The sequence below is a fragment of the Saccopteryx leptura genome, chromosome 9, assembly GCF_036850995.1.
Source record: "Saccopteryx leptura isolate mSacLep1 chromosome 9, mSacLep1_pri_phased_curated, whole genome shotgun sequence".
Taxonomy (NCBI): domain Eukaryota; kingdom Metazoa; phylum Chordata; class Mammalia; order Chiroptera; family Emballonuridae; genus Saccopteryx; species Saccopteryx leptura.
In genome coordinates this window covers 3,082,077-3,095,959 of record NC_089511.1, presented here as the reverse complement: position 1 = coordinate 3,095,959, position 13,883 = coordinate 3,082,077, and the positions used below count along the sequence as shown (strand labels likewise).

Here is a 13,883-nt window from a genome sequence, read left to right as displayed (position 1 = left end):
CTTTCTGTGCCTCCTGGGTGACCTGTTTGTAGATGGAAGAAGGAGGGACGGAACCGTAAAGGTCAAACGGGGGTTTCCAGTCGGGGAGAGGGCGAGGCCGTGCCCTGGTGAGGGCTGTGGGCCTGGGCAGTTCCAGGGCACCTAGCCATGGAGGGCCTCTGGCTTCCTGGACGCCCAGTGACTTTTCTTTGCTCCTTGGTATCCCTTGTGGGAGACAGGTGGGGAGCGGTCCGTGTGCCCTGAGAGAGCCCCCATTCAGAAACCCCAGCCTCACCCCCTCCTCGCTTCCTGCCCCCAGCCTGGTGCTCTCTCCCAGAGTGGGCGGGGTGTGCAGCTGCCTGAGGAGATGTGTTGACAGTGACCGTGGGGGACACAGGCCAGGCGTGAGCCGGAGCCTGGGGGTGGAGTGTGGTATTTCTGGGAACTGCTCTTCCCGGGGGTTGCATAACCAAACCCACTGCCTAATGGAAGTTTGGCTGCAGTGGGGGAGTTTGTGTGTGTGTGTGTGAGGGTGAGGTGTGTGGAGGCTACACTCTGTTTGGGGACAGCCAGGGGCAGCCACTTAGCAACATTCACGTGGTCTGGGGCCACCATCTCTGATCCCTGCCGTTACCCACCAGCCTCTGCCACTGACAGGCTGGCGTCTCAGGAGCTGGGGCACTCTCTCCCTGCCCAGCCTGGCTGGAGCGGTCCCAGCTGACCCCTTGCCCTCTTTGCCTGATCATGTCGCCCCGTGTCCCCGCCATCTGCTCCTTCCCTGTGAGTCCGTCCTGCAGGGGAGATGTCACCTGCTTTTGCAACTCGAGCTTTAAAATCCCACTGATGACCAACCTGAGCTTAAAGAGAGAATTAATTCATCTAATGTGTACACAGGTCAAAACCATTCCTGGGGGGTAAAGAGCAGCCCCATTCCTGCTCCATCCTCAGGCCCCGGACAACCCCCCATTCCTGCTCCATTCTCAGGCCCCGGACAACCCCCTCATTCCTGCTCCATCCTCAGGCCCCGGACAATCCCCCATTCCTGTTCCATCCTCAGGCCCCGTACAACCCCCCATTCCTGCTCCATCCTCAGGCCCCGGACAACCCCCCATTCCTGCCCCATCCACAGGCCCCGGACAACCCCCCATTCCTGCTCCATCCTCAGGCCCCGGACAACCCCCCCATTCCTGCTCCATCCTCAGGTCCTGGACAACCCCCATTCCTGCTCCATCCTCAGGCCCCGGACAACCCCCCATTCCTGCCCCATCCACAGGCCCCAGGACAACCCCCCCCCCCATTCCTGCTCCATCCTCAGGTCCTGGACAACCCCCATTCCTGCTCCATCCTCAGGCCCCGGACAACCCCCCATTCCTGCCCCATCCACAGGCCCCAGGACAACCCCCCCCCCATTCCTGCTCCATCCTCAGGCCCCGGACAACCCCCCCATTCCTGCTCCATCCTCAGGTCCCGGACAACCCCCATTCCTGCTCCATCCTCAGGCCCCGAACAACCCCCCATTCCTGCTCCATCCACAGGGCCCGGGACAACCCCCCATTCCTGCTCCATCCACAGGCCCCGGACAACCCCCCATTCCTGCTCCATCCACAGGCCCCGGACAACCCCCCATTCCTGCTCCATCCTCAGGCCCCGGACAACCCCCCATTCCTGCCCCATCCACAGGCCCTGGACAACCCCCTATTCCTGCCCCATCCTCAGGCCCCGGACAACCCCCCATTCCTACCCCATCCTCAGGCCCCAGACAACCCCCCATTCCTGCTCTATCCACAGGCCCCGGGACAACCCCCCATTCCTGCTCCATCCTCAGGTCCCGGGACAACCCCCCATTCCTGCTCTATCCACAGGCCCCGGACAACCCCCCATTCCTGCTCCATCCTCAGGCCCTGGACAACCCCCCCAGGACAACCCGTACCCTCACCCCCAAGCATAGGTGCCAGTTTCCTGTGAAACTTTCCAGAAATAGCCTGTTATCTATATAGAAGCACCCTCTTTGAACTCAGTTGTTATTCACAGTGTTCTAGCCTTGTTTTTTCCTTGATGTATTTGGGGCATTGTTTCATAGTAACACCCAGAAAGTTCCCTCCTTCCTGTTAGTACATTTGCAGCAGGCTCCTTTGGGGGCAGGGGGATGTATCTTCACTTTTACACCTGCCCACATCATTGTTGGTTCATTTTTCTCTATTATAAAAGTGAGCCAGTGACTGTCCATCCAGGTGTGCGTTTATCTGTCCGACACTTCTCGAAGGAAGTGGCCATGCTGAGCCAGAGGGCAGATCTGGGCACGTAATCGGTAAAGCCAAACCGACCTCCACAGAAGTGACTCTGGTTTAGCGTGCTCCCCGTAACACCTAGGAAGGAGTGCTTGTTTTTTTTTTGTATTTTTGTTTTTTTGTTTTTTTGGTTTTTTTTTGGTATTTTTCTGAAGCTGGAAACGGGGAGAGACAGTCAGACAGACTCCCGCATGTGCCCGACCGGGATCCACCAGGCATGCCCACCAAGGGGTGATGCTCTGGCCATCCGGGGCGTCGCTCTGCCGCGACCAGAGCCACTCCAGCGCCTGGGGCAGAGGCCAAGGAGCCATCCCCAGTGCCTGGGCCATCTTTTGCTCCAATGGAGCCTTGGCTGCGGGAGGGGAAGAGAGAGACAGAGAGGAAGGGGAGGGGGAGGGGTGGAGAAGCAAATGAGCGCTTCTCCTGTGTGCCCTGGCCGGTAATCGAACCCGGGACTTCCGCACGCCAGGCCGACGCTCTACCGCTGAGCCAACCGGCCAGGGCCGAGTGCTTGTTTTTAACGAAGCGTGCTATCCGACTTCTTCCTTCTTGGCCTGTCCGGTGAATGACCCCTGAAGTCTCATTATGCCGGTGTGTGCTTTTTGAACACGGTAGTATAAACATGTTGAAGCATTTATGAAAGCAGAGGTCAGTAGCCTGACTCCTGCGAGCCCCATAACCGGAGGCCAGTGTTCCCCACCCGTTTTCTTCTTTCGGGACCACGTGCTTTGAGGCAGATCTGGGACAGCAGGTCACTCCTCCTGGAAGCATTTCAGCATTTTTACCTGAAAGAGAAAGGGTTCTTTGGACTTCGTTTCCTACCCAAAGAGCAAACCGTCACTGAGTGTCGCCAAAGTCGGCGTTCCCAGTTTCCTGACTGTCTTAGGCTTTTTTTAGAATTTTTATTTTGTCGGTTACAGTTGGTGTCCAATATTATTTTGGATTAGTGTCAGGGGTGCAGCACAGGGGTTTAGACAGTCATGTACTTTATAAAGTGACCCCCCAAACCGTAAGTCTAGTGCCCACCTGGCGCCATACAGAGTTGTTACAATACGCTTGGCTACATTCCCTGGGCTGTACTTGACACCGAGGACTTTTATTTGTAACCACTCATTTGTGCTTCTCAGTCCCGGAACTCTCTCCTGCTCTCCCCCTCAAACCCACCTCACGCTCTGGTTTTCTTAAAGTTTATTGATTTCAGTCGAGCTCCATATGAGGCCATTGGTCATAGGCTTCTTAAAGATGATACTTTTCCTTTAATTCATAAAAAAAAAGAAAGTTAAACTTTTCATTATGGAAAATGTCCAGCCTGACCTGTGGTGGCGCAGTGGATAAAGCGTCAACCTGGAAATGCTGAGGTCGCCGGTTCGAAACCCTGGGCTTGCCTGGTCAAGGCACATATGGGAGTTGATGCTTCCTGCTCCTCCCCCTTCTCTCTCTCCTCTCTCTCCCTCTCTGTCTCTCTCTCCCTTTCTAGCTCCTCTCTAAAAATGAATAAATAAAATAAAAAAAAAAAGAAAAAAGAAAAAGTAAACCTTAAAAAAAAATTAAAAAAAAAAAAAAAATGTCCAAACTTTTCATAATGAAAAACGTAACCAAACACGGATAGGATTGCATGTCTCGCTGTAGTTTTGATTGGCATTTCTTTTCCTGACGTTGGGGCGACTTGCCTAGATCGGACACCCCCTGCACTTTTCTGAGAACTGCCTGCTCCTGTCTCCCCCCCCCCTTTCTGCTTTAGTTTTTTGCCTTTTTCTTTTTCTTTTTCTTTTTAATATTTATTTATTTTTTGTATTTTTCTGAAGCTGGAAATGGGGAAACAGTCAGACAGACTCCCACATGCGCCCGACCGGGATCCACCTGGCATGCCCACCAGGGGCGATGCTCTGCCCACCAGGGGCGTCGCTCTGCCACGACCAGAGCCACTCTAGCGCCTGGGGCAGAGGCCAAGGAGCCATCCCCAGCGCCCGGGCCATCTTCGCTCCAATGGAGCCTTGGCTGTGGGAGGGGAAGAGAGAGACAGAGAGGAGGGAGGGGGGGTGGAGAAGCAAATGGGTGCTTCTCCTATGTGCCCTGGCCGGGAATGAAACCTGGGTCCCCCGCACGCCAGGCCGACGCTCTACCGCTGAGCCAACTGGCCAGGGCTGCCTTTTTCTTATTAATCTGTAAGAGCTCTTCATATGATAGTGAAATTAGCTGTCATACCTGTGACGGATATTTAGGCATCTCGGGGGTGGCGGGGGGCAGGAGGAGTCAGAGAAGTTTTCCTTTTCTGAGTTCTCACATTTCTCGTCCGTTCCCCATGGGTGACCGCACACTCTCTGTCCCAGCCTTTGTGTGTTGCGCACATATCAGGAACTGCCTGTGGGTTTGGGTCTGATCGCCCAGCTAGGTCGTCAGCTCCTCGCTGGCCCTGCCATGGGGCCTCCAGGTCCCTCTGTGCCCTGCGGCCAGGGCTGGCCCTGTGGGAGGCGTCAGAGGGGGCCAGTGAACTGAGACGGCCCTAGGGAGTTAACACCGTGCTGGTGCCGAGAACGTGCAGTGTGGAGGACTTCTGGGACCCTCTCTCTGTTTTTGGAGAGGGTAGGAGCGTGGTACTCGCTGTGGAAGCGAGCTTTAGAATCGTGCCAGGACTTTGCCCCGGTCTTGTGGGACGCCCGCTGGGTGTGGACACGGATTCGATCATTACTAGAAGCCGGTGCTCTTCAGGAAGGACAGGGACGTTCGGGTTCAGGCTCAGCCAGCGGAGGGCCCGAGTCCTGGTCGAGCTGTTCAGAGACGTCGGGCCTCTGGAATGGTGTGTGGGGTCTCGTCTCCTTCCTCCGGGCACGGGACGAGGCAGGGGCCAGAAAGTGGGGCCCTGAAGACAAAAACCTGTGTGTGTGTGCGTGTGTGTGTGTGTGTGCGTGTGTGTGTGTGTGACAGGTGCACACGTGCACCTGCCTACACCAAAGACAGGGAGGGGGAGGACTATCTGAGCCCACCAGCGTGTCTGCCAAAGGACGGTCTGTTCAAGTCCCACTCTACTGGTGGGGTGACACAGTAGGTAGCCCGTGAGAAAGCCTCCAGCTCCCCCAGTTGTGGGGGCAGCAAGACAGAGTCTGCAGAAAGAGGCCACCGGATGGGTCTCTGCTGAGCACAGGGTCCGGTGGCCGTGCTGATGCTGGGTGTACTCCCAATGACAGCGGCCAGCATTTGTTAATGAAGTGCTGTCCACACGCCAGGCACCGGGCTCTGTGTCTCTGCGTGACGTGTCCCTGCCATTAAGAGGGCAACGCTTGGGCCCTGGCCAGATAGCTTGCTTGGTTGGAGCATTGTCCTAATATGACAAGGTTGTGGGTTCGATCCCTGGTTGGGGCACATACAGAAACAGATTGATGTTTCTGTCTCTCTCCCTTCCTCTTCAGTAAAAAAAAAAAGAAAGAAAGAAAAGAAGACAGCAAAGCTTGGTGTCCTGCAGTTTCAAAGACACAAGCAGGTCACAGAATGGAGGATGTGGGTGCGCTGTGGGGACAGCGCTGCACCCAGCCCTCACCCCGCCGCGCGGGGACTTCAGAGCCAGGACCTCGGTGCCCCAGTCAGAGCAGCCGCCCCTGCTGGTGTTTGTCACAGGGGCCTACAGTTGACAGATCTTCACTCTTTTTTTTACCCCCGGAGAAACTAGGAACTTAGAATTTCTTTTTTAATTTAGTGATTTTTAGAGAGAAAAAAAACAGACAGGAACTTCTATCTGCTCCTGTACTTGCCCTGACTGAGGATCAAACTGGCAACCTCTGTGCTTCGGGACAATGCTCTCAACCAACCGAGCCATCCGGCCCGGGCTAGAGTTTTTCCTAATCAGATTTGTTAAGGTATAATTTACATACAGTCAACCCCGCCCCCCCCATACACAAATACATACGTGTAAGTATACAGTTCAACAAATTGTACACCCAAGCCACCACCACAGCCAAAATACAGAGCAGTTCTCTCGGTCCCAAAGGGAACTTGGAATTTTAATGTAAAAGTCACCTAGATTTATAATCTGGGTAATAAAACTTTTAAAATGTTATGTGAGCCAAGCAAAAGGCCTCTCGGGCTCTGTTTGGTCTCTGGGCACCCCAAGGGGGCCAAGACGGCAGGAGGCAGGGGCTCTGCCCCGGCTCAGGGCTGTGACCAGACCTGCGGCTGTGACGAGTGCCTCCTGGAGTGATGACTCCTCAGGAGTCTGAGGGGTTTCACCGGTCAAAGGCCCAGGGTCCCAGAAGCCCCAGGGGGACCCAGCAAGGGGTCAGGCCATCTAGAAATATTTATACTTAGAAATAGTACACCCTGGCCGGATAGCTCGGTTGGTTAGAGCATCCTCTGAAGCGCAGAGGTTAGCGGTTCGATTTCTAGTCAGGGCACCTACAGGAACGGATCGATGTTCCTGTCTCTCCCTCCCCCCCTCTTTTGCTAAAATCAATAAATAAACGTTTTTGTTTGTATTTATTTATTTATTTATTTAATTTTTTTTGTATTTTTCTGAAGCTAGAAATGGGGAGAGACAGTCAGACAGACTCCCGCATGCGCCCGACCGGGATCCACCCAGCATGCCCACCAGGGGGCGACGCTCTGCCCACCAGGGGGCGATGCTCTGCCCCTCCGGGGCGTCGCTCTGTTGCGACCAGAGCCACTCTAGTGCCTGGGGCAGAGGCCAAGGAGCCATCCCCAGCGCCCAGGCCATCTTTGCTCCAATGGAGCCTTGGCTGCGGGAGGGGAAGAGAGAGACAGAGAGGAAGGAGGGGGGGAGGGGTGGAGAAGCAGATGGGCGCTTCTCCTGTGTGCCCTGGCCAGGAATCGAACCAGGGACTCTGCACGCCAGGCCGACGCTCTACCACTGAGCCAACCGGCCAGGGCGTTTTTTTTTTTTTTTAAAAAGTACTGATTGCTCTGAGCCGTTTTGGGGATACGTGTGTGCATGCTCGGCGCTGGTCTGCTGGGAACGGTTTAGAGTTAAGACAGCTGCTAAGCGCTGGGCTCCCCGCGTCCCCACTTGGGGGCCTCACGGAACACAGGCCGCTCTGCTCTTGGTCTCAGGCAGGACAGATCCACCAGAGCTCTTGAGCTCTCATCCTGGGCTGGGCACCCTTCTCGGTCCATCCCACAAATTACACCCCCAGCCCCCCATGAACTCTGTGAGTGGGTAACACTCCTCATTCTGCAGGTGCAGAGGTGTCAAGGATCTTGGCTAAGTGGTGGGGGAGGGGCCCAAGAGTCCGCGAGTCCACGCTCCAGGCCACGCCGCTGCGCTGCGCTGGAAGGGGTGACGGGCTTCGCGCTCCTGGCTCCGGGACGGGTGCTGCTCCTGATCCCCCTGCAGGGCTGGTTTCCTGTGACAGGGTTCCAACCCCAGCCACACCGACCGGCCACGAGCCACTGATCCACGTTGATGTTTAAGACTAAACTCGTTTCGCATCCCTGGTCTAAGCAGCTTGAGGTTCAGTCTGTTTAGACCAGTGGTAGTCAACCTGGCCCCTGCCGCCCCCTAGTGGGCGTTCCAGCTTTCATGGATAGATTTAACTATAGTAAGTTGTTTTATAAAGATTTATTCTGCCAAACTTAGCAAAAATCTGACATAAAGTACTTGGTAAGTAATTATTATTATATGCTTTAACTTGCTGTAACTCTGTTTTATAAATTTTATAAAGTAAAGTTTCTTCCCTACTTTATAAATCACCATGACTGTGGAACCAGTGGGTGGTTAGAAAATGTTACTACTAACAGAGATATAAAACTGGGCGGTAGTTATAAGAAGGTTGACTACCCCCGGTTTATTTATTTATTTATTTAATTTTTAAAAAAAAAATCATTTTAGAGAGGAGAGGGAGAGACAGAGAGAGAGAGAGAGAGAGAGGAGAGACAGAGAGAAGGGGGGGAGGAGCTGGAAGCATCAACTCCCATATGTGCCTTGAGCAGGCAAGCCCAGGGTTTTGAACCTGCGACCTCAGCACTTTCAGGCTGACGCTTTATCCCACTGTGCCACCACAGGTCAGGCCCTACCCCCGGTTTAGACCGTCGGTCTGGGGCTGGGCCTGCCCTCACCAGCGATGCGGTGACTCAGGAAGTGGGTGGGGTGGACACCTGGGAAAAGCCTCAGTGTCCTCATCTCTGATGTGATGCAGCCTCTGGTATCACTGGGGGACGACATGAGTATGTGGTGGGTGCACAGCAAAGGACTGTGGCCCGAGAGGTGACGAGGGCGAGGACGATGACGGTGTTCCTGGTTGTTCCTTTAGAACAAAGAGAGAGAGGAAGAGAGAGGAGCCAGACCACCGTGTGCGCTGAGCAGCAGGGGCGTGCAGGCCGAGCTCAGGGGGCCTGGGGAAGGTGAGTGCGGCCCTCTGCTCCCCCCCCACCGCGTGGCACTGTGGCTCAGGCTGAGACCCCCACACAGCCAGCGACCGCCCAGCGCCTGCCCACGCGTCTCTCCCCCGGTTCTTCCTGTACTTCCTGAGCGCCGGTCAGGGACAGGTGGACAGGCGCTCTGTTAGTCACTTGGAAAAGTTCCTCTCTCATAGCCTCTGCCACCAGTCTGATACTCAGGTTTATTTTTTTTTCACTTTGCTTTAATTTTTTTTTATGAATAGCTTTTCTTTATTTTTCTTTTTTGTATTTTTCTGAAATGAGAAGCGGTGGGGGGGGGCAGACAGACTCCCGCATGCGCCTGACCGGGATCCACCCGGCATCCCCACCAGGGGGCGATGCTCTGCCCATCTGGGGTGTTGCTATGTTGCAACTGGAGCCATTCTAGTGCCTGAGGTAGAGGCCACAGAGCCATCCTCAGAGCCCAGGCCAACTTTGCTCCAGTGGAGCCTCGGCTGCGGGAGGGGAAGAGAGAGACAGAGAGGAAGGAGAGGGGGAGGGGTGGAGAAGCAGATGGGCGCTTCTTCTGTGTGCCCTGGCCGGGAATCGAACCCGGGACTCCTGCATGCCAGGCCGACGCTCTACCACTGAGCCAACCGGCCAGGGCTGGCTTTTTTTTAAAGTTTAATTTTTTTTTATTATATAATTTTGCATAATATTTACATGGTTCCGAAATCCAATGGGCCAAACAAGGTAGGAAGAGAGGTTGAGCTTCTGCCTTGCTCCCTCCTGCCACATGTCACCATTTTACAAGTTTTTGTCCCATCTTTTCTTTGGGGGTCGGCCTCTTTAGACCACACTGTAAGAGGTTATAATCACGCGCGCGCGTGCAGCTCAGGTGGGATGGAACCCCAGGGCACACCTGGCTCTTGCTCCCCTACGGAGTATCCGGAGGTCGTCCTGCAGCTGCAGGCGCAGGTCCTGTTCCTTGTGGTTGTGGCCACGTCGCTCTCCCTGCGGGATGCGCCCTGGTCCGGTCTACCAGCCCCCGCCGATGGCCTCTGGGCTGCTTCCCGTCTGCCGTGTGGCCCTCTGCATCCTCCTTAGCACATCTTGGAGATCGATTCCTCCGGTGGGATTGCTTTCTCACCCGCCTGTTTTCCTGCAGAGAGCCAGACGGCTGACCAGCCAGAGGGGACGGCGGAGAGGCTGCCCCCCGTCGGTGCTTCGGGGCTGGGTCCGGACGCCCTCGCCCAGCCAGAGGCCTCGCCGGGGCTGGGAGACGGGGTTCCTGGGCCAGACCACGTGCCGCCTGGACACCTGCTGCCGCCCAGAGAGGCAGCAGCCAGAGCTCCTGAGGTGTCCGGCGAGGACCCTGGGACCAGCTTGGAGTTGCCTGCGGTGCCCAACGTGGTCAGCGAGGCCCCCTCCGGCCACGAGGCTGCACTGGCTGCAGAAGCAGGGCCATTACCCTGCCACCCCGAACCCCTGCCCGCGGAAGAGGGCGTGAAGCTGACGTCAGAGCCCACAGACCAGGCCAGGGCAGCTCCCTGTGGGGAAGACCCAGAGCCAAGGTGAGTGGCCACTCCTGCGGGCCGGGCCAGGGAGGAGTGAGCCCGCCCCTCAGTGGGAGGACGGCCGAGGGCCACGGCCTGCGCAGCGCTGGGCTGGCCACGCGTGCCGGCGGCAGGACAAGGCCCGAGCCCAGCTTCCGGGAGCTTATGTCACCGTTTCTTACCTGGTGTCTGTAAGGATCACCTGGACGGAATTTTTAAAATACTAGTGTCCAGATAGTCTGATTTACTCAGTCCAGAGTGAGGCATGGGCTCTGGATTTTTGCTTCTGTTCTGGTTTTTTTGTTTGTTTTTGGGTTTTTTTGAGAGAGAGAGAGAGAGAGAGAGTGAGAGAGAGAGAGGGATAGATAGGGACAGACATGATTGAAGAGAGTTGAGAAGCATCAATCACCAGTATTTCGTTGTGACACCTTAGTTGTTCATTGATTGCTTTCTCATATGTGCCTTGACCGTGGGGCTACAGCAGACCGAGTAACTCCTTGCTCAAGCCAGCGACCTTGGGTCCAAGCTGGTGAGCTTTGCCCAAACCAGATGAGCCCGTGCTCAAGCAGGCGACCTTGGGGTCTCGAACCTGGGTCCTCTGCACCCCAGTCCGACACTCTATCCACTGCACCACCGCCTGATCAGGCTCTGTTCTGTTTTTACAAGCTCCCCGGGTGAGTCCAATGTGGAGTGAGACTCCCCAGCTCTTAGAGCAGCGATAACCGATGACATTGGGGTAACGAACTGAACATGGGCAGAGCCTGTCACGGGCATGATCTCCATTTATTCTCATGACTCAAGGAGGCCAGGTGTCTGGCCTCCCTGTTTTAGCGATGAGGACACAGGCTGAGTGTTCCCAGGGCCACACGGTTAGGGATTCAGAGTTGGAATCTGACTCCAGGTCATTGGGCTCTTGAATCCACGTCCCTGACCACAGCACCGTCTTCAACCTTACGGTAGGAGAGGAGGAAGGCACTGGGGGGGGGGGTGGCTTTTAGGAGGGTTATGCTCCTGGTCCCGGAGGTGGGGCTGTGACGAGGCCCTCAGGACGTGTCCTCATGGCCTATGTGTGGCTGACACAGTGCAGGACAGTGGAGAGCCAGAGCCCGCCGACCCCCAGCCTGGCCCGGCCGTGCAGTCATCGTCCAGCCCCCACGCGGCCCACCAAGGACACTGTGCTGCTCGGGCCTCTCCTTCAGGGCCCAGCTACCCTCCACACCTGTCCTGGGTGTCCCCGCCGGGCACGGTGCCCTCTCTCTGAGGCCTGGCCCTGGGCTGGCGCCTGTGCGCTGTGGGGACTGGCAGAGGAGCCCAGCTGCTTGTCCGCCTTTGTTCTGGAAGGATCCGGAGCCTCCAGGACACCTAACCAGCCGGAGGGAAGGGTCCCCAGGTCCCGGCTGGGGCTCCACGTGTGGAATCTGGGCGTGGGGCTGGGACTTGCCACACGCTCGGAAGGGGTCCCCAGAGGTTCCGGGCTCTGGGGAAAGGTCTCCACGCCTGCCCAGGGCTTGGGGAAGCGGGAGGTCATGACCTTCCCTTTTTCAGCCGGCACGGCACAGGCCGTGTGGTGAGGGGCGGAGGCTTGCGCTCCAGCTCGGAGTGGAGGCTCTGAGGCCACCGTCAATTTGCAGTATGGTCTTGAGTGTCACATGCATGGGGGGCTGTGTGGCCGTGCCTCCGGGTCACCCCGCACTCCTGGCGGGAAGACTGGTGCGGGCGGCAGTGGCTGCTGGCCTTCTCAGGGCCTTATTTCTCTCCGCCCAGGACCTCCACCCGCGTGCAGGAGACGGACACCCCTGGGGAGCTGCTGGTGACGCCAGGGCACAGCCCTGCACCCACCCCTGCTCCAGAGGCTGCAGCCGCTGCCCAGCCAGGGGAGCAGGACCTGCCTGAGCCGAGTTGTCCCCAGCCCCCTGGGGCCGAGCTGGAAAAGCAGACCCAGACAGAAGCCAGCGTGTGCCCCCCCCTGCCCGAGCGGAGCAGCGACGAGGGAGCAGAGGCCCAGGAGAAGCAGGGGCCCACAGCCGACCCCACCATGGGCCCGAGCGGGACCAGGAGTGACGAGGGGGACATCGTGGAGGCCCCTGGCCTGCAGCAGGACAACAGCCTGGGGGCAGGGAAGCCTGAGCCTGGGACAGGCTGCACCCCCGGGGGCCTGGGCGGAGCTGCGGCTGGCAGCTGGGTTCTGGGTAAGTGAGGCGAGGGGAGGCGAGGGAGGTTGGGGGGGCCACTCCTGAGGGGCTGCTTGCAGCTTCCGGGAAGAGAGACTGCAGGTCTGGGGGTGTCCAAGACTCGGAACATCCTGCCGGCGCCTCCTGGGGCTGGAGACACCACGGGTGAGCTCGGCTGGCCGTGGCTGTGGGAGGAGGGAGCCGGGGGCCCTGCTGGGGGGATCCCAGAACATCTGTCCGCCTGAGCTCTCCACCGCTGCTGTTCTGGAAAGAGATGGTGTGTGTGTGTGGGGGGGGCTCCTGGTGAAAAAGAGGCGTGTGCGTGTGCTTGAGCCGGCCCTCACCCCGGGATAGAGAATGGGGTGGTGAGGGGCTGACCTGCCTTCTGTCACAGGGACATGCGAGGCGCCTTGTGTTCTGTGCTCAAAGGCCCTCACTCCTCCAGCCCTGAGGGTCACACGCCCCTCTCTCAGCTGACTCCCCGCTCCGGGGTCTCTGGTGGGCCCCCGAGAAGGGCTGTGTGTCCTGCAGTGCCCTGGTGCCCCTTGCCGCGCGGGGCTCCACAGATGTCCTGTGACACAGACTTCGCCAGCTGCCGCTTCTCCCCTCATACGGCCGGGTCCAGTTGTGGACACAGGCCTCCCTCAATTCCTGAAACGCAGCTGGGACAGCAGGCTGTGATCATGGGGGCGTTTCTGAACCTGGAACGGTGACAAAGGCGGCACTCACGGAGGACTCACTGTGCCGAGGACACACTGGTGCCAGCCTTCCTCCTCCCAGGCCTGTGGGGTGGGGACCGTGGAAACAGGAGAGACTGAGGAGCACGCTCTGGGCACAGGGGCCGTGCTGGGGGGGCCGGGGTCTGACGCTGGCGTCTCTCTGGTCCAGAACCGTGACTGCAAACCTCACGGCTGCACCCTGCTCAGAGCAAAGCGGCAGAATGATGAGGAACAACAAAGCCTGCACACGGAGCCCCGGGCGTCCAGGCTCAGGGCTGGCCACTGCAGGGCCAGGAAAGAAGGCCCGTGTGCCATCGAAGCAAACTCAGAGGCCGCCTTGGGAGCAGAAGGCTGCTCTGGTTAAGACGGACCGAGGGAAGACCGTGGAGTTCTCTCCGTGTCCGGGGGCCGGAGGTGTTCCTGGGACACAGGGCGCTTCCACGGCGGATTCCTGGCCGTGATTCCCGGCCTGACGCCGGACGGGTTTCTGTCGCTGTGTCTCGTGTGTGTGGTGGACTCTGTTTTATTCCTCGACCCTATTTCACGTAACCTTTCTAGTTTCCTGTCACCTCTGAAGGCCAAGATGTAAAAAAAAAAAAATCCTAACCCATTTTTCCTTCCCAGTACTGGCACCATTTCCCCTCCAGACCGCTGTCCCCAGTCCACCCGGGACTGGCCCCTGCGCTGCGTCACGGGCCCCAAGGGACGTCCAAGGGCTCAAGGAGCGGGGAGCAGGGGTTGGGGGTGGGGGTCTCCGGCTGCTCCCCTGGCCCCACCCTCGCTGGCTACTGTAGCCCAGTCCGTCCTGTCAGCGCAGTCCGAGGTTGGCCGGCTCCAGTGCCTTCC

The 13,883-nt window shown here is 57.7% G+C and overlaps 1 protein-coding gene across 5 annotated transcripts in view; it reads left to right on the top strand.

Annotated features, from left to right (window-relative positions):
* Positions 1 to 13,883, top strand: part of MYLK3 (myosin light chain kinase 3) — an 84,335-nt gene that overhangs the window by 56,184 nt on the left and 14,268 nt on the right. For all 5 annotated transcript variants that reach the window (XM_066349910.1, XM_066349913.1, XM_066349912.1 and 2 more), the window contains 3 exons: positions 8,525 to 8,615; positions 9,760 to 10,165; positions 11,912 to 12,336. In XM_066349910.1, the coding sequence (XP_066206007.1) occupies positions 8,525 to 8,615; positions 9,760 to 10,165; positions 11,912 to 12,336 (922 nt within the window). The remainder of the gene's footprint in view (positions 1 to 8,524; positions 8,616 to 9,759; positions 10,166 to 11,911; positions 12,337 to 13,883) is intronic.